The 23,464-nt window shown below is 37.0% G+C and overlaps 1 protein-coding gene across 1 annotated transcript; it reads right to left on the bottom strand.

Annotated features, from left to right (window-relative positions):
- Positions 1–16,812: 16,812 nt before the first annotated feature.
- LOC131642388 (sulfite exporter TauE/SafE family protein 4-like) lies at positions 16,813–20,206 on the bottom strand. The gene is made up of 12 exons (XM_058912644.1): positions 19,917–20,206; positions 19,655–19,814; positions 19,359–19,559; positions 19,202–19,263; positions 19,057–19,105; positions 18,887–18,942; positions 18,691–18,777; positions 18,550–18,600; positions 18,127–18,366; positions 17,693–17,786; positions 17,472–17,612; positions 16,813–17,375 (listed from the first exon to the last, which is right to left on the bottom strand). Exons 1-12 carry the CDS (start codon positions 20,097–20,099, stop codon positions 17,293–17,295), a joined length of 1,407 nt encoding a protein of 468 aa, XP_058768627.1. The 5' UTR covers positions 20,100–20,206; the 3' UTR covers positions 16,813–17,292.
- Positions 20,207–23,464: the final 3,258 nt, after the last annotated feature.

Here is a 23,464-nt window from a genome sequence, read left to right as displayed (position 1 = left end):
ATCTCCAAGTGATTTGGCCCCTTATCAAATAAACAAAGTTTCGCAGGCCGCGCTTAGCGCGGTGTAGCCCGCTAAGCGCGCCATCAAAAATTGCTTAAACCGCCCAACCGCGCTAAGCGGGCTCCAGACCTCGCTTAGCGCGGAACTCTCTGCCAGAACTTCCTTCTTTTCTTCAAAACCGCGCTTAGCGGGCTCAACCTCGCTTAGCGCGCTTCCACTTTTCAACAATCCTTGACTTTGGTCTTGGAACATCATCAAAATCCTTTTTCCATGGTCCAAGCTTCCAATTATCTAAAAAAAACTACAAAATCCAACATAGATTGCAAAGATAAGAACTATTAAACAATAATATAAATATAAGAATAAATATATATACCAAATGATAATAAAATACTACTATTAAACACAAAAAGACTTGAAAGTTACCAAAAATTACCTAAGATATTTACACAAATTGGTAACTAACAACTCTCCCCAACTTAAACCTTTGTTTGTCCTCAAACAAAACAAATACAACCAAGAAATCACAAGCTAAGACAAAAACAATTGGGTGGTTCAAATTCCATAAGTACACAAGTAACATTTCACCCTTGCTAAAATAATACCATGATTGAGATACTAATACTAAATACACCTTTGATGTAAACAGTTCCTAAAACAAAATAAGTTCAAAATTGAATCACAACCTACACACTTCTCTAGTAAGAGACAAAATTGAGGACCTAACACTCACACAACAATGTCGCCAACATCCAGAATTAATTATGCATTCATCTACACAACATTTATATAAAAAAACGTAAAAGCAAGAATCACAAAGTCTTTAGGGTTGTATCTTGGCTTGGTTAACAAGGAAGTGTCATTTCTCAAGGCCATTGAAACGAAAGGGTCAATTCCTAAGAGAGCATTCAAATCCAGATTATATCCACACATCCTTATCAACCGATCACACAATTTTATTGCTCAAGAGTTCACCTTCTTAATTTAAGGAACTAGCTATATACAAAGCCCTTTTTTCTTTTTCTTTTTCTTTTTCTTTTTTTTTCTTTTTCTTTTTCTCTTTCTTTTTCTCTTGAGCAATCACTTATTTACTTCTCACTACCAACACAACCAAAATAATTTTTTTTTAAAATTCTCCCCAACTTGAATATTACCACCACAATATCACGAATGCTCTCTATTCTAAGGCGAAAAGGAAACATTCCTAACCACAATTAATGGTACTCTTCAAGGTTGAAAGAAAATCATCAAGATTCATATAAAAAAAATCGGCAAATATAGACAAGGAATTGATACCGCTTGAATCTTGGCAAAAATGGCTCAAAGTGGTTATCAAATGCTCACACACTCACCGGGTAGGTTATATATGGTAGAGAAGTTATACTCAAAATGCGAAACAAAATGCTTTGATCACTTTCATGCTTTACACAATTAAAATAAAAACGCAAGATTAAACATAATAAACACGAGTTAAACGCACATTGTTGGTAATCACAAAAATATATATATGTACAATGGAAAGGCTCCTCACACTAGTTTTAGAACTAAAATGATTCAATATTGAACTAGATTTGCTAAAGAAAATATGACATCTAATTTGTACAATTACAAGTATCTAATTCATAGTATATTAAAGAAACGATAAAAATGTACCTTGTACGTACTAATTTCTCATTATATCATCACCGCCCCAATTGGGTGTAAAAGCTTGCTTCATCTAGGAAGCACTTTCACAAGAACAACAAACAAAAATTTAAAACACAATTGCAAAAGTATATAAAAATATAAAGCAATTAAACTAAAAACTTAATAATTTAAAACAAACACCAAAAGGTGTCACAATATCCAAAAAGGCATAGCAATGCCTAAGGTTCAAAATACCTCATCCTATAAAAGGATGGAACAAAACATAACAAGGCTAATGTCAAAATAAAAAAACTAGCACTAAACATACTAATAGCACTAAACATAAAATATAAAACTACTCATCCTCATCCTGATTTTCTTCCACATTCTCATCCTCGCCACCTTCCTCCTCCTCAGGAAATGGACTGACCTCAGGCCAATCAGCATAATCCACCAAGTCTTGGCGAGAACTCCACGGATGAGCCACATGGGGCTCCATCATCTGCAACCTCAGCTGAGACATAGAATCATGCAAAAACATGAATGCTCTCTGATGCGCCATATGAAATGCCAAGTTCTCCTCTCTATCAGGATTACTACGGCGGCGAGCAGGGCGAGCAGCAGCAACAGGAACAGCAGTCAACCTGGATAAACAATAACGCTCAATAAAAATGTCATCAATAAAAGTGTCAATAGACACAAGACCCTCAGAAGGAATCTGCACTCTTGCTTTCTTGCACAGATTCATGATCAAACCAGGAAAAATCAGCTTGCAGGGAGCACGATCACCATGCCGAGTTCCACTCAAAGCAACCCTCTTCAGCTCATTCGCAATAATGCGAGTAATATCAATCGGCTCATGCTCAATCATACGAGCAACCAGTGCAGCAGACTCAGCAGGTAAAGAGGAAGTGTGACTCCTAGGCCTTAAATTATGAAGGACCACAGACATGAGAATCTGAGCATTAGTAGACAACGACTTCCTAGAGAATTTCTGGGGCTGTTGTGAAGGATTAAGATCATAAGACTGCCCAACCGAACACAAGACCTCCCTCAGATGCTCCCAATCAAAATTACCCCTTGCTAATTGCACATGATACCCACACAGCTCACCATCCTCAAAAGGTAATTGAGTTCCAAGAAACTCACGGATAGCCTGACGAGAAAAATCAATTTCCTTACCACGCACCCAAGTTTTGAACTCAAAGGGAACACCTTCAACCGGAAATTCTTCATTTGGAACGGCATTAGCATAGAACTCTCTTACAATCTCCAAATGAAACTTAGGTGCAGGCTCACAAAGCTTAAGCCAACCATACTCCTCAATGGTGTTATGACACCACCCATAGGTTCCCTCAGGATTGATCCTCACAATTCGCTCTGGCCACCATGTCCTAACCTCTAACTTCTTGTACCTCTCCTCTTGGACATGACTCTTAAAATGGTTTTGATTAAACGGAATAGCCCTAGGTGCTTGAGAAGAACTGCCACCTTCGGTTCCGGTCTTTCTTTTCTTAGAGCCTAGGAATTTCGGTCCCATCTGAAATGATTAAGGAAATAGCAACACAAAAACAAATATGTTAACACAATACATAACAAAAATAAACAGCCCTAGTAAGAATTAAAGCACAAGATCACTCCCCCTGCATCAAACAAAAACAGGGAGAAGAGGGGATTTTTCTGAAATCCCCAGACCGCGCTAAGCGCGCCTACCGCGCTAAGCGGGCTCTGCGATTTGCAGAAAAAATCCCCTGCGAACCAGGGTTTCATCCATGCATTTCCAGCACCCAAAATCAATTCTAAACAAGCACAAGGCACTGGAAATCAGATTAAATTACTAAGATTTCAAAACAACAACCCTAACCACATTCTATTCCTAAAATTAAATCTAAACCTTAATATATATAAACAAGCATAAGAGAAAAGAAATAATAAGAAGAAGAAAAAGATTACCTTGGAGATGATGAAGAAAGAGCAAGGACTTGATTAATTAGCACAAGGAAAAGGAAAGCAAAGAAAGAAAGAAGTTTAGGAGAAGAAATTGGGAGAAATGAGGTAACAAAACCTCAAAACCCTACTTCCCTCACCCAAAATTCGTGCTGGGCCGGTTCAAAGACTAAGGGCCCAAAAATGAAAAATATATTTTTTTTTCTCCTGAAAACTGACCCGCGCTAAGCGGGCTTAGGAGCGCGCTAAGCGCGCAACTCTCTGGAACTAAGGGTTCAAAAAACTTCAAAGCGCGCTAAGCGGGCTAGAGCGCGCTAAGCGGGCTTAACAGAACACAGAAAATTTTTTCTTCTACCAGCAAGTGTAACTTTACCGGTAGACTGATTTTGGCTCGACCAGAACGCAAAAAACATAAACGGTAAAAAACACATAAAACAAGCTGAATATTTACAAATTGGGGTGCCTCCCAATAAGCGCTTTGTTTAACGTCGGTCAGCTCGACGGTCAAAGGCAATCAAGGATCACCAAACGATAAAACACAAGTTTCACGATTAAAATCGCTTCCTCGATAAACCTTCAACCTCTGACCATTAACTACCCATTCTTGCTTTGATTTTTGGTCCTCTATCACAATAGCCCCATGGCTTCTAACCTCTTTGACCAAAAACGGTCCGGACCATTTAGACTTCAACTTTCCCAGAAAAAGTCTTAACCGGGAATTGAAGAGTAAAACTAATTGCCCTACCTTAAAGTCCTTAATTCGAATCTTACTATCATGATAGAATTTGGTCTTTTACTTGTAAATTGAATTAGACTTATAGGCATGCAATCTCATCTCTTCCAACTCATTTAATTGGATTGTTCTTCTCTCTCCACACAACTTGTGGTCAAAATTCAAAAGCTTCAAGGCCCAATATGCCTTATGTTCTAGTTCTACGGGAAGGTGATCGCTTTTACCATACACCATTTGGAATGGTGTAAGACCGATCGGTGCTTTGAAAGCAGTCCGATATGCCCACAAGGTTTCATCAAGCTTCATCGACCAATCCTTCCTAGAGCTAGACACAGTTTTCTCAAGAATTCTCTTAATTTCTCTATTGGTCCTCTCAACTTGCCCATTAGTTTGTGGATGATATGGAGTAGCCACCTTGTGCTTTACTCCATATTGCTCCAACACTTTCTCAAGCGGGGCATTACAAAAATGAGATCCACCATCACTAATTAATACTCTTGGCGTGCCAAACCGCGAAAATATATTTTTCTTCAAAAATTTTATCACGGTTTTACCATCCTCTTTGGGTGAAGCAATCGCTTCCACCCACTTAGACACGTAATCCACAGCTACCAAGATGTATTCATTTGACATAGAGGAAGGGAAGGGTCCAACAAAATCAATGCCCCAACAATCAAATACTTCTACTTCTACAATACTTTGGAGGGGCATTTCCTCTCTTTTCCCTATTCCACCAGTTCGTTGACAACTGTCGCATGAGGCAACATGGTGGTAAGCATCTTTGAACAAAGTAGGCCACCAAAATCCCGATTGAAGGACTTTTGTGGCCGTACGCAAACCATTAAAATGACCACCATACGGCGAATTGTGGCAATGCCACAAAATGCTTTTTGTCTCCTCATCCGCGACACATCTTCTCAAAAGATTGTCACTACTCAACTTAAACAAGTGAGGATCATCCCAAACATAAAAATTAGCATCGTTTAAAAACTTTTTTCTTTGATTCCAAGTTAGATCCTCCGGTATCCAGCCAGATGCTTTGTGATTAGCCATATCTGCGAACCAGGGTCTAACTTCTTGTACCATGTACAGTTTTTCATCGGGGAATTCTTCCCTCACTTCTTTTTCATTGTTTGTCACCTCAGTATTCACTAACCGAGACAAATGATCCGCAATCAAATTTTCTGTACCTTTTTTATCTTTCACTTCAAGATCAAATTCTTGAAGCAAAAGAATCCACCGAATAAGCCTCTGTTTTGAATCAGGCTTGGTGAGAAGATATTTGATTGCGGCATGATCAGTGTAACACACCACTTTAGAACCAATGAGGTAAGAGCGAAACTTTTCCAATGCAAATACAATTGCGAGCAATTCTTTTTCGGTAGTGGCATAGTTAACCTGTGCCTCATTTAAAACTTTGCTCGCATAATGTATAGCATGGAATTGTTTGTTCTTCCTTTGGCCTAAGACCGCACCAACCGCATAGTCACTCGCATCGCACATGAGTTCAAACTCAAGCGACCAATTAGGAGCGACAATTATGGGTGTGGTAGTCAAATTTGCTTTAAGTTCTAGGAAAGCTTTTAGACATTATTCATCAAAATTAAATTCCATACCTTTGTTGAGCAAATTACTCAAAGGCTTTGCGACCTTGGAGAAATCCTTGATGAATCTTCTATAGAACCCAGCATGTCCCAAGAAGCTCCTTATGCCTTTCACGTTCACCGGAGGGGGAAGCTTTTCAATAACTTCAATTTTTGCCGGATCGACCTCAAGCCCCTTTGAAGAAACCTTGTGGCCAAGAACAATCCCATCCGTCACCATGAAAGTGCATTTCTCCCAGTTGAGAACCAAATTTATTTCAATACATCTTTCCATCACCACATCAAGGTTTTTCAAGCACAAGTCAAATGACGACCCGTACACAGAAAAATCATCCATGAACACCTCGATGCTTTTCTCGATCAAATCAGAGAAGATAGCTTGCATGCACCTTTGAAATGTTGCAGGAGCATTACATAGTCCAAATGGCATTCTTCGGTATGCGAAAACGCCAAAAGGACATGTAAAAGCAGTTTTCTCATGGTCCGCCGGATTCACTGATATTTGATTGTACCCCGAATAACCATCCAAGAAACAATAGAAATTTCTTCCGGCTAACCTCTCTAACATTTGATCCATAAAAGGTAATGGAAAATGGTATTTTCTTGTTGCTTGAGTTTCAAATGGATTCATCTCATCACAAGCCTCTAAATTTCTCAAGCAATCTTCAATTTCCTTCTCTTGATCTTTGGTGAGAACTTCAAGAGCTTCCATTAAAGTCTTCTCAAGAGGATTCGACAAGTGCATTTGATTCTCCACTTTCATAATAGCCCTTTCGGTAGCATCGATTCTAAAACAATCATCCTCATCTCTAGGATGCTTGATGGCTTCAAAGAGATCAAGACATAATTCTTCATCTTGGTACCTTAATTTCATTAAGCCATCATCAATATCTATCATCATTCGGGCCGTCTTCATAAAAGGCCTTCCTAAGATCAATGGAATCTCAGGATCTTCTTCCATGTCTATGACAATAAAATCAACAGGATACCAAAATTTGTCAACCTTGACAAGCAAGTCTTCCGCAACTCCATGAGGATGAGCTGTGGATTTATCCGCTAATGATAACGTCATTCTTGTCGGCTTCAAATCGTTGATTCCTAATCTTCTCACCATAGAAAATGGGATCAAATTAATGCTAGAACCGGTATCTACCAAACCTTTGCCTATGTGAACATTTCCAATAGACACCGGTAAGGTTACCCGCCCAGGATCATTTGATTTTATCGGAATAGTGCGTTGAATTAACGCATTACAACAAGAGCTCACCGTTACTACCTCCGGATCCAAGAATCTTCTCTTCTTAGTGATGATGTCTTTAATGAATTTTGCATACATCGACATTTGCTCTAATGCCTCGGAAAAAGGAACATTGATTTGCAATTTGCTAAAGATGTCCAAGAACCGAGCATAGTGCTTTGCATCTTCTTTCTTTGACGGACCGGGAGGGTAAGGTAATTTCTTCACTTGTATAGAATCATCCACCTTCTTCTTTCCCTTCTCACTCACACTCAATTTTTTTCTCTCTTTTTCTACAACTTTCTCAAGAGTTTCTTTTTCCACTAATTCTTTCTCTTTCTCATTTTCAACTAAATCACCCTCAACATTTTTTTCTACTTCAATCACCCTATCTTTTTCACTCTCAACAATTTCCTCCTCAACTATCTCTCCTACACCCATATCAATATTTCTACCGCTACGAGTTAGAATTGACTTACAATGCTCACGAGGATTTTCTTGTGTAGTAGCCGGAAAAGGACCTTTGTTTTGATCGGCAAGTTGCTTTGACAATTGCCCGACTTGAGTTTCAAGGTTCTTTATTGCGGCACCCGTACTCTTTTGGCTTGCAATTTGCAATTGCATGAATTGGCTAAGAGTGTCCTCGATTGAAAGCTTTGTTTGTTGAGGTTGTTGATTGTAACCACCTTGATAAGGATTTTGACGATTCGATGGGCCCGCATCCGGCCTCCATCCTTGTTGATAACCTTGATTACCTCTTTGTTGGTAACCTTGGTTATTGTTGTAAGGTTGTTGTTGTCTCCCACCATATCCTTGATTAGGATTAGACACATAATTCACCTCTTCACCCGGTGGAGGACAAAAACCTGTTTGATGGTCACCCCTACACAATTCACAACACATCACATGTTGATTTTTAGAAGGGCTCCCATTTATCTCTTTGATTTGTTGAGGGAGTTTTGACATTTGTTGAGTGAGCAATTCTACTTGTTGTGTCAATAACTTGTTTTGAGCAAGTATTGCATCACTAGTATTCAATTCAAGAACTCCTGGTTTTCTTTGCGATGCACTACGGTTGTGTTGCCCTTGATGATCATTCAAAGCCATCCTATCAATGATAGCAATTGCTTCAGCCGCTGTTTTTGACATCAACGAACCACCCGCGGTAGCATCTAAAAGAGTTTTTGGTTGAGGTTGGAGTCCATTCCTAAAGATATGGATTTGAGACAATTCATCAAACCCATGACCTTTGCATTTTCTAACCATGGACTTGAACCTCTCCCATGCTTCATTGAGAGATTCATTCGAACCTTGAGAGAACACCGCAATAGAAGTTTTCGCTTCCATGAACCTATTGTGAGGAAAGAACCGATCCAAGAACTTCTCTTCTAACTCGTTCCAATTTGTCATGACATTATTTGGTTGATCAAGGTACCATTCCTTAGCTTTTCCAATTAAGGAATGAGGAAAGAGTCTCCTGAACACCTGTTCTTCTTGGTCTTCCGGAGCACCAATTGTTCCGGCGATCTCGTAGAACTTTGTTAGATGAGTAAATGGATCCTCGTGATCTGCCCCTGTGAACGGATTTTGGTATAATAATTGAAGTAACCCCGTCTTCATTTCGGAGTTTCTTCCATTGGCCTGATCACGAGCAAATTGTGCATTGAGACGAGGGCTGTTAACACATGGCCCTCGAGCTGGAGGATCCGCAGCCATTTCTTCCTCAACCAAATTTTCAACCGGAGTTGAAGAAGAAGATGCTTCTTGTTGTTGTCTTCTTTCCCTAGCTAGTTTTCTCCTCCTACGAGTTTTGCTATTCTCTCTACGAGCAGTCCTCTCAATCTCAGGATCAAAAAGGAGTTGATCTGCAGGTATACGTCCTCACATAAACTGTAATCTGAAAAACTAACCAAGCAAATTAACAAACACAAGGAAAATAAATTTAGAAACAAGATATTAATTATAAGACTCAATACAAAACAAACTATTGCAATGCTTGCAATATCTAAACAACAATCCCCGGCAACGGCGCCATTTTGTTGAAATAGTATTGTGGTGTACTTTTCGTTTATATCGTATCCACAGGGATTATTGCGATATCACCGCCGTTCTATAGCCTATTTTGTCTTGAGTTAATGTTACTTTAGTTTTAGGTTTGCAAAAGGTCATTCAATCTCTTTAGTAGCAAAGATTAAATTAATGAAGGTTCTAAGTTAAAGAAAATGCATCAAGATTCGATTTCATCGACCTAAGTTTGTATTTTTCCTTATAAATATATGCTTATGAACTTGCTAACGATCAATATAATTACGTATCGACACCTATATCGTCCGTGTCCGCAACGATATAGCTAGATTTACCGTATTGTTTAACCGACGATTTCTCCACCGTTTAAACAATACAAATAACGTTTTAAAACCGATACTTAGTAAACATCAAACTCTAAATCCATGTCTGCAACTTATAGTTTGAAAGATGATGAGTTAGGTCTAGATACAAACATTGATGTCTCAAACATTTATACCAAAGAAAAAGCTTTAATAAACAAACTAAACCATCTATATTGATCATCACTTGTTCATACACATATATTCACAAGAAAAACATACAAAAGGCTAGGAAGATTACATCTTATCTTGATACAAAAGGGATTTAGCTATCCATGAGAATGGTAGCTTGCACAAGAAGGAAAGGATGAAGATCAACAAGCATCAAAGGCGATTAATCGACGATCAAGGCTTCCAATCTTCAACTCTATGTTTGCTACAGTGTATTATGCTCTTGTTTCTCTCTAAAATATCTCTACATACATCTCCAAGTGATTTGGCCCCTTATCAAATAAACAAAGTTTCGCAGGCCGCGCTTAGCGCGGTGTAGCCCGCTAAGCGCGCCATCAAAAATTGCTTAAACCGCCCAACCGCGCTAAGCGGGCTCCAGACCTCGCTTAGCGCGGAACTCTCTGCCAGAACTTCCTTCTTTTCTTCAAAACCGCGCTTAGCGGGCTCAACCTCGCTTAGCGCGCTTCCACTTTTCAACAATCCTTGACTTTGGTCTTGGAACATCATCAAAATCCTTTTTCCATGGTCCAAGCTTCCAATTATCTAAAAAAAACTACAAAATCCAACATAGATTGCAAAGATAAGAACTATTAAACAATAATATAAATATAAGAATAAATATATATACCAAATGATAATAAAATACTACTATTAAACACAAAAAGACTTGAAAGTTACCAAAAATTACCTAAGATATTTACACAAATTGGTAACTAACAACTCTCCCCAACTTAAACCTTTGTTTGTCCTCAAACAAAACAAATACAACCAAGAAATCACAAGCTAAGACAAAAACAATTGGGTGGTTCAAATTCCATAAGTACACAAGTAACATTTCACCCTTGCTAAAATAATACCATGATTGAGATACTAATACTAAATACACCTTTGATGTAAACAGTTCCTAAAACAAAATAAGTTCAAAATTGAATCACAACCTACACACTTCTCTAGTAAGAGACAAAATTGAGGACCTAACACTCACACAACAATGTCGCCAACATCCAGAATTAATTATGCATTCATCTACACAACATTTATATAAAAAAACGTAAAAGCAAGAATCACAAAGTCTTTAGGGTTGTATCTTGGCTTGGTTAACAAGGAAGTGTCATTTCTCAAGGCCATTGAAACGAAAGGGTCAATTCCTAAGAGAGCATTCAAATCCAGATTATATCCACACATCCTTATCAACCGATCACACAATTTTATTGCTCAAGAGTTCACCTTCTTAATTTAAGGAACTAGCTATATACAAAGCCCTTTTTTCTTTTTCTTTTTCTTTTTCTTTTTTTTCTTTTTCTTTTTCTCTTTCTTTTTCTCTTGAGCAATCACTTATTTACTTCTCACTACCAATACAACCAAAATAATTTTTTTTTAAAATTCTCCCCAACTTGAATATTACCACCACAATATCACGAATGCTCTCTATTCTAAGGCGAAAAGGAAACATTCCTAACCACAATTAATGGTACTCTTCAAGGTTGAAAGAAAATCATCAAGATTCATATAAAAAAAATCGGCAAATATAGACAAGGAATTGATACCGCTTGAATCTTGGCAAAAATGGCTCAAAGTGGTTATCAAATGCTCACACACTCACCGGGTAGGTTATATATGGTAGAGAAGTTATACTCAAAATGCGAAACAAAATGCTTTGATCACTTTCATGCTTTACACAATTAAAATAAAAACGCAAGATTAAACATAATAAACACGAGTTAAACGCACATTGTTGGTAATCACAAAATAATATATATATATATGTACAATGGAAAGGCTCCTCACACTAGTTTTAGAACTAAAATGATTCAATATTGAACTAGATTTGCTAAAGAAAATATGACATCTAATTTGTACAATTACAAGTATCTAATTCATAGTATATTAAAGAAACGATAAAAATGTACCTTGTACGTACTAATTTCTCATTATATCATCACCGCCCCAATTGGGTGTAAAAGCTTGCTTCATATAGGAAGCACTTTCACAAGAACAACAAACAAAAATTTAAAACACAATTGCAAAAGTATATAAAAATATAAAGCAATTAAACTAAAAACTTAATAATTTAAAACAAACACCAAAAGATGTCACAATATCCAAAAAGGCATAGCAATGCCTAAGGTTCAAAATACCTCATCCTATAAAAGGATGGAACAAAACATAACAAGGCTAATGTCAAAATAAAAAAAACTAGCACTAAACATACTAATAGCACTAAACATAAAATATAAAACTACTCATCCTCATCCTGATTTTCTTCCACATTCTCATCCTCGCCACCTTCCTCCTCCTCAGGAAATGGACTGACCTCAGGCCAATCAGCATAATCCACCAAGTCTTGGCGAGAACTCCACGGATGAGCCACATGGGGCTCCATCATCTGCAACCTCAACTGAGACATAGAATCATGCAAAAACATGAATGCTCTCTGATGCGCCATATGAAATGCCAAGTTCTCCTCTCTATCAGGATTACTACGGCGGCGAGCAGGGCGAGCAGCAGCAACAGGAACAGCAGTCAACCTGGATAAACAATAACGCTCAATAAAAATGTCATCAATAAAAGTGTCAATAGACACAAGACCCTCAGAAGGAATCTGCACTCTTGCTTTCTTGCACAGATTCATGATCAAACCAGGAAAAATCAGCTTGCAGGGAGCACGATCACCATGCCGAGTTCCACTCAAAGCAACCCTCTTCAGCTCATTCGCAATAATGCGAGTAATATCAATCGGCTCATGCTCAATCATACGAGCAACCAGTGCAGCAGACTCAGCAGGTAAAGAGGAAGTGTGACTCCTAGGCCTTAAATTATGAAGGACCACAGACATGAGAATCTGAGCATTAGTAGACAACGACTTCCTAGAGAATTTCTGGGGCTGTTGTGAAGGATTAAGATCATAAGACTGCCCAACCGAACACAAGACCTCCCTCAGATGCTCCCAATCAAAATTACCCCTTGCTAATTGCACATGATACCCACACAGCTCACCATCCTCAAAAGGTAATTGAGTTCCAAGAAACTCACGGATAGCCTGACGAGAAAAATCAATTTCCTTACCACGCACCCAAGTTTTGAACTCAAAGGGAACACCTTCAACCGGAAATTCTTCATTTGGAACGGCATTAGCATAGAACTCTCTTACAATCTCCAAATGAAACTTAGGTGCAGGCTCACAAAGCTTAAGCCAACCATACTCCTCAATGGTGTTATGACACCACCCATAGGTTCCCTCAGGATTGATCCTCACAATTCGCTCTGGCCACCATGTCCTAACCTCTAACTTCTTGTACCTCTCCTCTTGGACATGACTCTTAAAACGGTTTTGATTAAACGGAATAGCCCTAGGTGCTTGAGAAGAACTGCCACCTTCGGTTCCGGTCTTTCTTTTCTTAGAGCCTAGGAATTTCGGTCCCATCTGAAATGATTAAGGAAATAGCAACACAAAAACAAATATGTTAACACAATACATAACAAAAATAAACAGCCCTAGTAAGAATTAAAGCACAAGATCACTCCCCCTGCATCAAACAAAAACAGGGAGAAGAGGGGATTTTTCTGAAATCCCCAGACCGCGCTAAGCACGCCTACCGCGCTAAGCGGGCTCTGCGATTTGCAGAAAAAATCCCCTGCGAACCAGGGTTTCATCCATGCATTTCCAGCACCCAAAATCAATTCTAAACAAGCACAAGGCACTGGAAATCAGATTAAATTACTAAGATTTCAAAACAACAACCCTAACCACATTCTATTCCTAAAATTAAATCTAAACCTTAATATATATAAACAAGCATAAGAGAAAAGAAATAATAATAAGAAGAAAAAGATTACCTTGGAGATGATGAAGAAAGAGCAAGGACTTGATTAATTAGCACAAGGAAAAGGAAAGCAAAGAAAGAAAGAAGTTTAGGAGAAGAAATTGGGAGAAATGAGGTAACAAAACCTCAAAATCCTACTTCCCTCACCCAAAATTCGTGCTGGGCCGGTTCAAAGACTAAGGGCCCAAAAATGAAAAATATATTTTTTTTTCTCCTGAAAACTGACCCGCGCTAAGCGGGCTTAGGAGCGCGCTAAGCGCGCAACTCTCTGGAACTAAGGGTTCAAAAATCTTCAAAGCGGGCTAGAGCGCGCTAAGCGGGCTTAACAGAACACAAAAATTTTTTTCTTCTACCAGCAAGTGTAACTTTACCGGTAGACTGATTTTGGCTCGACCAGAACGCAAAAAACATAAACGGTAAAAAACACATAAAACAAGCTGAATATTTACAAATTGGGGTGCCTCCCAATAAGCGCTTTGTTTAACGTCGGTCAGCTCGACGGTCAAAGGCAATCAAGGATCACCAAACGATAAAACACAAGTTTCACGATTAAAATCGCTTCCTCGATAAACCTTCAACCTCTGACCATTAACTACCCATTCTTGCTTTGATTTTTGGTCCTCTATCACAATAGCCCCATGGCTTCTAACCTCTTTGACCAAAAACGGTCCGGACCATTTAGACTTCAACTTTCCCAGAAAAAGTCTTAACCGGGAATTGAAGAGTAAAACTAATTGCCCTACCTTAAAGTCCTTAATTCGAATCTTACTATCATGATAGAATTTGGTCTTTTCCTTGTAAATTGAATTAGACTTATAGGCATGCAATCTCATCTCTTCCAACTCATTTAATTGGATTGTTCTTCTCTCTCCACACAACTTGTGGTCAAAATTCAAAAGCTTCAAGGCCCAATATGCCTTATGTTCTAGTTCTACGGAAAGGTGACAGCTTTTACCATACACCATTTGGAATGGTGTAAGACCGATCGGTGCTTTGAAAGCGGTCCGATATGCCCACAAGGTTTCATCAAGCTTCATCGACCAATCCTTCCTAGAGCTAGACACAGTTTTCTCAAGAATTCTCTTAATTTATCTATTGGTCCTCTCAACTTGCCCATTAGTTTGTGGATGATATGGAGTAGCCACCTTGTGCTTTACTCCATATTGCTCCAACACTTTCTCAAGCGGGGCATTACAAAAATGAGATCCACCATCACTAATTAATACTCTTGGCGTGCCAAACCGCGAAAATATATTTTTCTTCAAAAATTTTATCACGGTTTTACCATCCGCTTTGGGTGAAGCAATCGCTTCCACCCACTTAGACACGTAATCCACAGCTACCAAGATGTATTCATTTGACATAGAGGAAGGGAAGGGTCCAACAAAATCAATGCCCCAACAATCAAATACTTCTACTTCAATACTTTGGAGGGGCATTTCCTCTCTTTTCCCTATTCCACCAGTTCGTTGACAACTGTCGCATGAGGCAACATGGTGGTAAGCATCTTTGAACAAAGTAGGCCACCAAAATCCCGATTGAAGGACTTTTGTGGCCGTATGCAAACCATTAAAATGACCACCATACGGCGAATTGTGGCAATGCCACAAAATGCTTTTTGTCTCCTCATCCGCGACACATCTTCTCAAAAGATTGTCACTACTCAACTTAAACAAGTGAGGATCATCCCGAACATAAAAATTAGCATCGTTTAAAAACTTTTTTCTTTGATTCCAAGTTAGATCCTCCGGTATCCAGCCAGATGCTTTGTGATTAGCCATATCTGCGAACCAGGGTCTAACTTCTTGTACCATGTACAGTTTTTCATCGGGGAATTCTTCCCTCACTTCTTTTTCATTGTTTGTCACCTCGGTATTCATTAACCGAGACAAATGATCCGCAATCAAATTTTCTGTACCTTTTTTATCTTTCACTTCAAGATCAAATTCTTGAAGCAAAAGAATCCACCGAATAAGCCTCTGTTTTGAATCAGGCTTGGTGAGAAGATATTTGATTGCGGCATGATCAGTGTAACACACCACTTTAGAACCAATGAGGTAAGAGCGAAACTTTTCCAAGCATGATCAAGTGAATGCTTTTCAAGTATTTAGGAAAAGATAACAAAGGCATTGAACATGTTTGGAATAATTGTTGGACCCAAAGTCTGATCATGAAAGGCAAATTATTCTTGAGGCAAACTATATAAAGCAAGGAGCATCAAGAAGATGTCATGTGTATATACATGCCTTTTCTTATTCAGATGTAGTGCTTCCGATAAGAGGTAGGATCCCATTAACTCCATGAAGTGCATAATAAATTTGGTTAAGATATGTTGACATAGAACCCTCTATCTTTTTTATATTCATTAATCTGTGACAAAGCCCCATAAAGACGTTGAATGTCATTAGTGTAGAATTATTTTACCTGATTTCAAATTGATTCACACGTGTGATATGATGACAAAATATTAGTTTAATATTAGAGTGAAGGATGAACTTGATAACACTGCACAAATGAGGCAGGTTGAATTGGAGAAGGTGATTCACATGATGTAAGTGAGTCGTCGAAAAATCATCAGAATCAACAACAATGGCGGAGGTTGAGATAAAAAATGCAAAACAGAGTGCCGAAATGAATCACACACAATGAATGAGAGGCAAACTAGTTTTGTAATATGGTTTACAAAAAAAAAAAATCATTGAAAGACAATGTATCTACCAAGGTAAGCACAGTAAAATGTCTTCTTTCTATAGACTCTAAATATCATATTGAAATACGAGAAAATGAGAAATATTTAGAGAAACCGTATAAATGAATAGCACAACGAAAATTCTATTATATAATGAATTATAGATTGTATTAATTTAAAAAATGAACATAATATGAATACTTAAGAATATACTATAAAATACCTTATTCTAAATATATTTACAAATATCAACATCTAATTAATGTGACTAATTATTAAAATAAGTGCATTTATCTCATTTATTTTGTTTTAAATTATAAAAATGAATACCTCTATTTCTTTAAGAATATGGAGAGGATCCCAACTCGTAGCAGAGTTCACCTAATATCAAACTAGGGCACCTAAGGCTCTCAAAGAGGTATGCTTAGACTCTCTTCTTTTCTTTTCTTTTTTGTAGTTTTTGCATCATATATTTAATCTCGATTATTTTAATAAGACCGATTCTATTATTTAGAAATCAATAATAAATAAACCATTGAACTCAAGAGAATAACTTTGGTGGAAAATATATCTTCCAAACTTTTGAATATCCAATAGTAGGCCCAATGTACATTATCATTTGCAATTTTGTAACCAACAAACAAACAATACATGAGATGAGAAGACTGTTAGCGACTAGCTAACATTCAACCACAAGTTCTTAGAAGGGAAGGCAATCACGCCTTGTTTATTCAATACACAAGAAAATGACCTTCAAATGTAGCCAACAAGGAATTGGCCACATACAAACAACACAAACATTGAATGAGTACACATGCTTTTTGTCCCATCACAAACTCATTGAATCACTACACATCATAACATGCTTTTTATCATACAAATGCTGCACACTATTATGAGATTAGTGTTAACCAGTAGTTAACAACACTAACTCAAAGTCTCTAGGACAAGCTAGCTTTATTTATTCTTGTTGGTCAACTAAATATTGACCAACATCCATCAATGCTAACTTTGTCCTACTTTCAAATTGATATATTTGTACAAACTTTTTCATATGGACTCCATAATGTGCAACTATTGACTGCTACAAAAGCCTAGAAATCCCATAAATTCATGGTTCTGGATCATATCAATGCTCTTCTCGATGCCAATCACACCTGAAAGAAAACGTAATCATAAGTGTCAGCGTTGGTTTCAGACACAGCTTTTTTTAGAGATTTTTTTATATTGCAATTGAAATTGATTTGGTTTACCCATGGTAAGAGCACTTGCAAAAATGACCCCGGAAAGGATGAACACAATGATTGAAGCTCTTCCAAGAATTCTAAGCAATTTTCTTACAAATAATTGTCCCACAAATCCAGCTAGAACAGACACTGTGAAGAGGTATAATGCTGCATGAAAATAGTAAGAATTACTTAAAGGCAAGGTAGATTAGAAAGACATGTAAGTTTGAAGAGTTGATGAAAGATACCATAGGGAATAGGGAATCTCTTGAGTAGGTAGAATTCAACCACAGACAAGGATGAGGAAAACATCATCACAAATGTTGCTGTTGCACTGGCAACCTGCAATTTTCATCTTTATAAAGTTAAATTGCTTCAAATTTTAGCTTAAAATCAAACTGTGTCTTGCACTATGAAACACAAACACAGACACCGGAACGTAATCACAAGTGTCAATAACAATGTCTGACACACTTGTATACAGACAAAAATCTCACTTGGTCACGTCGAAGTCGTTGAATCAAGATTTTGTAGTACAAATTTCAATGTAAATTTTATTTTTTTAAAACCATATCAACCTCAAAATATAAACTGTCTGGTCTTAATCTAACGATTACGATGTGGTTCACTATGAGCATATAATCCAAATTTGCATGTGTAAGAGTATGTACATGTACCCTACCTGAGGGATAACTCCAATTTCAATAAGAAGAGGACCCAAAATGAATCCACCACCAGAACCAAGTAATCCTCCAACGGTCCCACCTAAGATTCCACAGAGAGCACAGAACACAATGTGCAACACAGTCCATTCAATTGAAGCTTCACATATACATTCAAGATTTCCTGTACTCATCCTCTTCTTGTAATCCTTGTACAATTTCACTGCTTCATAGCCAAACACCACTAGCGCAATAGGAAACTGAAATAAAGAAAAACTCATCATGATAAGCTTGGCGCGAATTAGCTCACGACATCATGGTTTCAGATGCTTCCTTGGCCGCAACGTAACAGCGCGGTTGAGGACACATAAGCTAAACTTAACACCATTCAATAATAAGTTTAGTGACAAATTGTACTAATGAAATTGTTGTCATTATCATACCTGCAAGGAGAAAAGGGTCCAATACCATACACTGCAGACCTTAGCGTTATTCTGCAAACGAAAACCGAATAGATTTTTAAAAACAACTCGAAAATCACAGACTTGTGATATTTGTAACATGAAATAGTAGATGAATTTTACCTTAATGATTTGAAGTAGTAGGAAAGAAACCCAAACAACCATCAAAACTAAAATCCTTTTCCACTTAAGATTAGAACAAAAGATTTGCTGTTTTTAGGAAACATAAAAAGAAAACAAAGTCAATTTCCTACCTACCAAACAATCAACAAGTGGATGAAAGTTTTATAAGTTTGTATAAACTAAGAAGTTTTAATACCATTGGTGTCTTCTCTTCTCTAGGTACTAATGGATCATATTCCGTGTCAATTAGAACTGCATAATTCAGGAAATAAAGTTACCAAATATTGATCCAAATTCATTGGAAAATACTAATACAATACACCTAATGAATCCAACACAAAGTTGAAGTAAGTAAAATTTTCTTACGTTCGCCACGAGAATTAACAAAAGTTGTTTGTGCTTGAGCCATTTCTTTCTGCAATTAACAAAATCGAAGAAAAAACCACTGAGTATATATAATCAACATTTTCGGTATACATATTCTTTCCACAAAATAGAAAGAAACTCTTACTTTGAGAAGAGTTTCTTCTTTCCACATCTCAGTTCCCTTAAAGAAAGACCTTGAAGAAGTTCCTATCAGAAAAAAAAACAGTCAATATTTCAATTTTTTGAACTTAAACTAAAAAGTGATTAAATGAAAGCAAGAAAAAGTAAGTAAGAAAACCAACCTATGAAGAGAATAATGATAAGGACAGTGATGAGCCAGTAAGGAAAAACAACACTAAGAGCAACACCAACAGTGATACCAAGCATAAGCATAGGTTGAAAAAGAAGAGCTAAATCATAATCCAATATCGGAACATCTTTCGTCGGATGACGAACTCGTAGGTTATAAAAAACCGACGACGTCGATGCTCCCATTATCATACCTTAAACACAACAAAAACTTACATAAACAACTTCATCAACTTCAGAAACAAAACAAATCATTACAAACAGACAATGATATGGTTTGAATTCTTACATTTCGAAAGAGCAGCAGCAGACTTGGTATCGAAACCGATAATAAGAGTAAGCATAGGAACAAAAATGCCACCACCACCAACACCACCAACAGTTCCAAACGCAGATCCTAGAAAACCAATAACTGTCGCCAAAGCAAGTCTCCAACTAGCTTTCAGTTCCTGAAAAACAAACACAAAAGAAAAAACACAGCGTCAATGTTTTTAACCGCACCAAGGAGTTGAAGGGGTGTGTGAGTGAGTGATATTATTATATTAACATACGGGCCATGTTTGAACGGTGGTTTTGGATCCGTTAAGGGTGTGGAGTTGAAGGGGATTGAGAGGAAGAGATAGAGACGGTTTTTCGTGGTGGTTGGTTGTTTGGGTGAGGTAAAGAGCGGAGAGGATTGCGACGGAGAAAGCGGATACGAGGTAGATGATGAATGTTTTTGTGGAAAAGGACATGGTGGTCAATTGAGAGTTTCTGGAACAATAACAAAAGACTCAGAGTGAGTAACGTTATGGCATGTGTCGTCTGTCTTATGAAATATACTCATAAAAATAACATGTATATGACAGGCAGACAGGGAGCCACTATATCATGTAGCAAAATATAATTTTTTAATATTAAAAAATATTTTTGTATGTAGTTATATATTGAATTAATCAATCCAATCCAAATTATACTCAATTGGGGTGTAATAATTAGGAATTATTAAGCTAAATACAATAATTGTGTTCTTTCACATCATTTGATCTCATCACATTTTTATATACTATGCATGATAACTTATTATATTTAAGTCATATATTCTAATTCTCGCGGATTAAAATTAGCTCTTATCTTAAAAATCTATCGACAGAATATTATCACTTAACACATTTTTATATGTCACATATTCACACATCATGTAATTCAATAGCCATTTAACCGAAATTCACATTTATTAAATCACATTATTTTAACACATAATATATATATATATATATATATATATATATATATATATATATATATATATATATATATATATATATATATATATATATATATATATATATATATATATATATATAGTTGTGAAATCAAAATTAGGTGTATGATGGTGGTAAGAAATTCTAAATCAATGATGTTGATCATCGATACGGCGGCGCGAGGTGGATATGCAAGGTTATTACAATTCAAAATTCAAGATGAGTGAAGAGAAACGTGGAAATTAGAAATTGTACATTGCCTTTCGCGTGAGATGACTTTTATATTTTGGGTCATTTGTAGTGAATTAACATTGATTTGGGCCAAGGCATACTGGGCGTGACTGAGACGGGGAAGCATTTATTGGTTGTGAGCGACCTTAGAGGATGTTGTTCACTTCAAATCAGAAGTAGAAACGCTTGGAGTCAGCTAAAAAAATAGCGGGGAACACGTGCATTAAATGTCTTCCCATCATTGAAACATTTCACTTATTCTCTCTAACGTGTGGTATAACTTATAGTGCACTCGAGTTTGCTTACGTATACTAATCTTTGATGTTTTGATGATAACAAGTACATTTGTATGAAGAACAATTTTGTTCTCTAATGGTTGTTCAATGTGCAAATCTAAAAGAAAGCAACTCTGACTATGAAAAAGTCAAGTTACAATGCACCAAAAGCCGAAGCTATGCACATGTTAAATCTGGAGACCAGTAGAATTTGAAGACTGACATTGTCTAATGATTAGCATCATCTGAAGCAAGCAGTAATCTGGTGTAAAAAATGACTTTGTACTCTAAACAAGCTTCATCAATATTTTTCAGAAGCCAGTGATTCAAAGGAATAAAGTCTGAAAGAAGATCTTAAAGAAACCACAAATCAAATTCAGAATCCGAGTTATCAAGTCAATGCATCTACAAGAATCTATCCAGAAGACATCTGTGAAAGATTCTAAATCTTTATGACTCATATCTTAAGTTCTGATTAACTTACTCTGATCAAGGTTCATCATAGCATATCAGAAGCCTCTGACTCAAAGAAGTTAAGTATGGAGAAGGAAATTTATCTGACCTCTGATCAAGCTTCACCAAACTCTATCAGAAGCCTCTAACTTATGATGTTAGTTATAATGGGAAGAAGTGTGGAAATAATATTAAACTACATCATCACGTGACTACATTACAACATCCTACCTGCTACCTTGTGAATCAGGATAAAGGAATGTACATTGTAGTATTATTGTTCATATGTTTCATCATAGTGCTGCTACCACCATTCTACTATTACTCTAGCTAACGTCTCCCACAACTATCTACTGTGTGGATACTCGATCTCTCTTTCTCCAATGAATATATATTTTTCTTATCTATTTAAAAAGAAACAGGAAGATTGAAAGTAAGAGAGATTGTGTGTGCAATAATATAGACATACATACACACCTTAGATTGAGATACAATAAAAAGAAGAAGCTGCTAAAAGAAGAAGAAAGAAGTCTTGATGAAGAAGAAGGCATATACAGAAGAAGAGAAACATGCGTAAAACTTCATAAGAGAATGAAAGAGTTGTTAAAAGATCAAAGGAGAGTAACATTGAAGATCTTTTTGGACCAAAAGAATCAAACTAATACATTACAAATGGAAGGAAAAATAAGATTCACAAAGAAGAAAAAAGCAAGTGTTAAGAAGATCTCCAGGAACAACAAGACATAAACACTTATAGCTTCATGTTCTAAATCATTTTAAGTGTTGTCTTTTAAGCTTGAATTTGTGTAATATGATTTATGTATAAGCAATTATGTATACTCACAAACTTTGTATTTAAGCAGTTGGTTAATTTTCTTGAGGGACTAAGTTTTAGTGTGTATCCTTGAGATGTCAATAACAGGTGCTATTGAGGATTTCCTTGAGTAACTAAGGTTAATCATAATACTTGAGATATCATTGACAATTTGTCTTTGAGTTGTATTTCCCTGGGGGACTAAGTATTTAGTCAGGATCTTTGAGAAGACTTAGATGGGTAGTCTTTGTGGTTGTAATCATGGAATTGATTAATGGATTAAGTCCTTATTGAAAAGGAAAAATCACCCTGGTGGGTGAACTGGACTAACCTTGTTAATGGTGAATCAAGATAAAAATACTTGTGCCTGTTATTATTGTTGTTTACCTTGTGCATGTGTATTGTTTGATCTTTGGGTTTTCGAAAAGATTTAACTTTAGAAACCCAATTCTATCCCCCCATTTCTCATGTTTCATGGAACCTTCATTCTCCCATTGTCTATGATCGCACATGCCATGAAGTTGTATCCTTAATCGATGATTCTTATTTGGAAAGGCTATATGGGGTCTCCAAGGATGAGAGATATTCCTCTAGGGATTCTTCTTTTGATGTTCTATTGTCAGATGATGATGCCGAGGAAGGTCATACAGCTATTTTCATGCTTTCTCCCATTTTGTCCGCTTCAGAAATGTAGGCCCCTAACCTGAGGAGAGAATGTGATGATGATTTCATCCAAGTTAATCGAAGAACCTACGATTGAGATCCCAACAATGCTGAAATCAAGGCCCTTATGAGGCACAGGGGTAGACCAAACATAATTTCTTGGCTTAGGCATGCCAAGCATTTTAAAGTTGATGAGTCATCCCTAAAAAAGGTTCAAATTGGTGGAGTCTTCCAATGTGATTAAGTTTAATTGGGTGGATATGGATATAGTAGGGACCCTTTCTATTTTAAGTACTGAGGTGGTCGTAGATGCAGGTGACATCATGGTCGACAATCTGTCAGATTTTTCACTCCTTCTTGTGGACTAAAAAAAGGATATGCAACCCCTTTTATGGTTGTTCAATTCCCTTTTATGAGTG

The sequence above is a fragment of the Vicia villosa genome, unplaced genomic scaffold (genome assembly GCF_029867415.1).
Source record: "Vicia villosa cultivar HV-30 ecotype Madison, WI unplaced genomic scaffold, Vvil1.0 ctg.004915F_1_1, whole genome shotgun sequence".
Classification (NCBI taxonomy): domain Eukaryota; kingdom Viridiplantae; phylum Streptophyta; class Magnoliopsida; order Fabales; family Fabaceae; genus Vicia; species Vicia villosa.
This window is presented reverse-complemented; position numbering and strand designations above follow the sequence as displayed.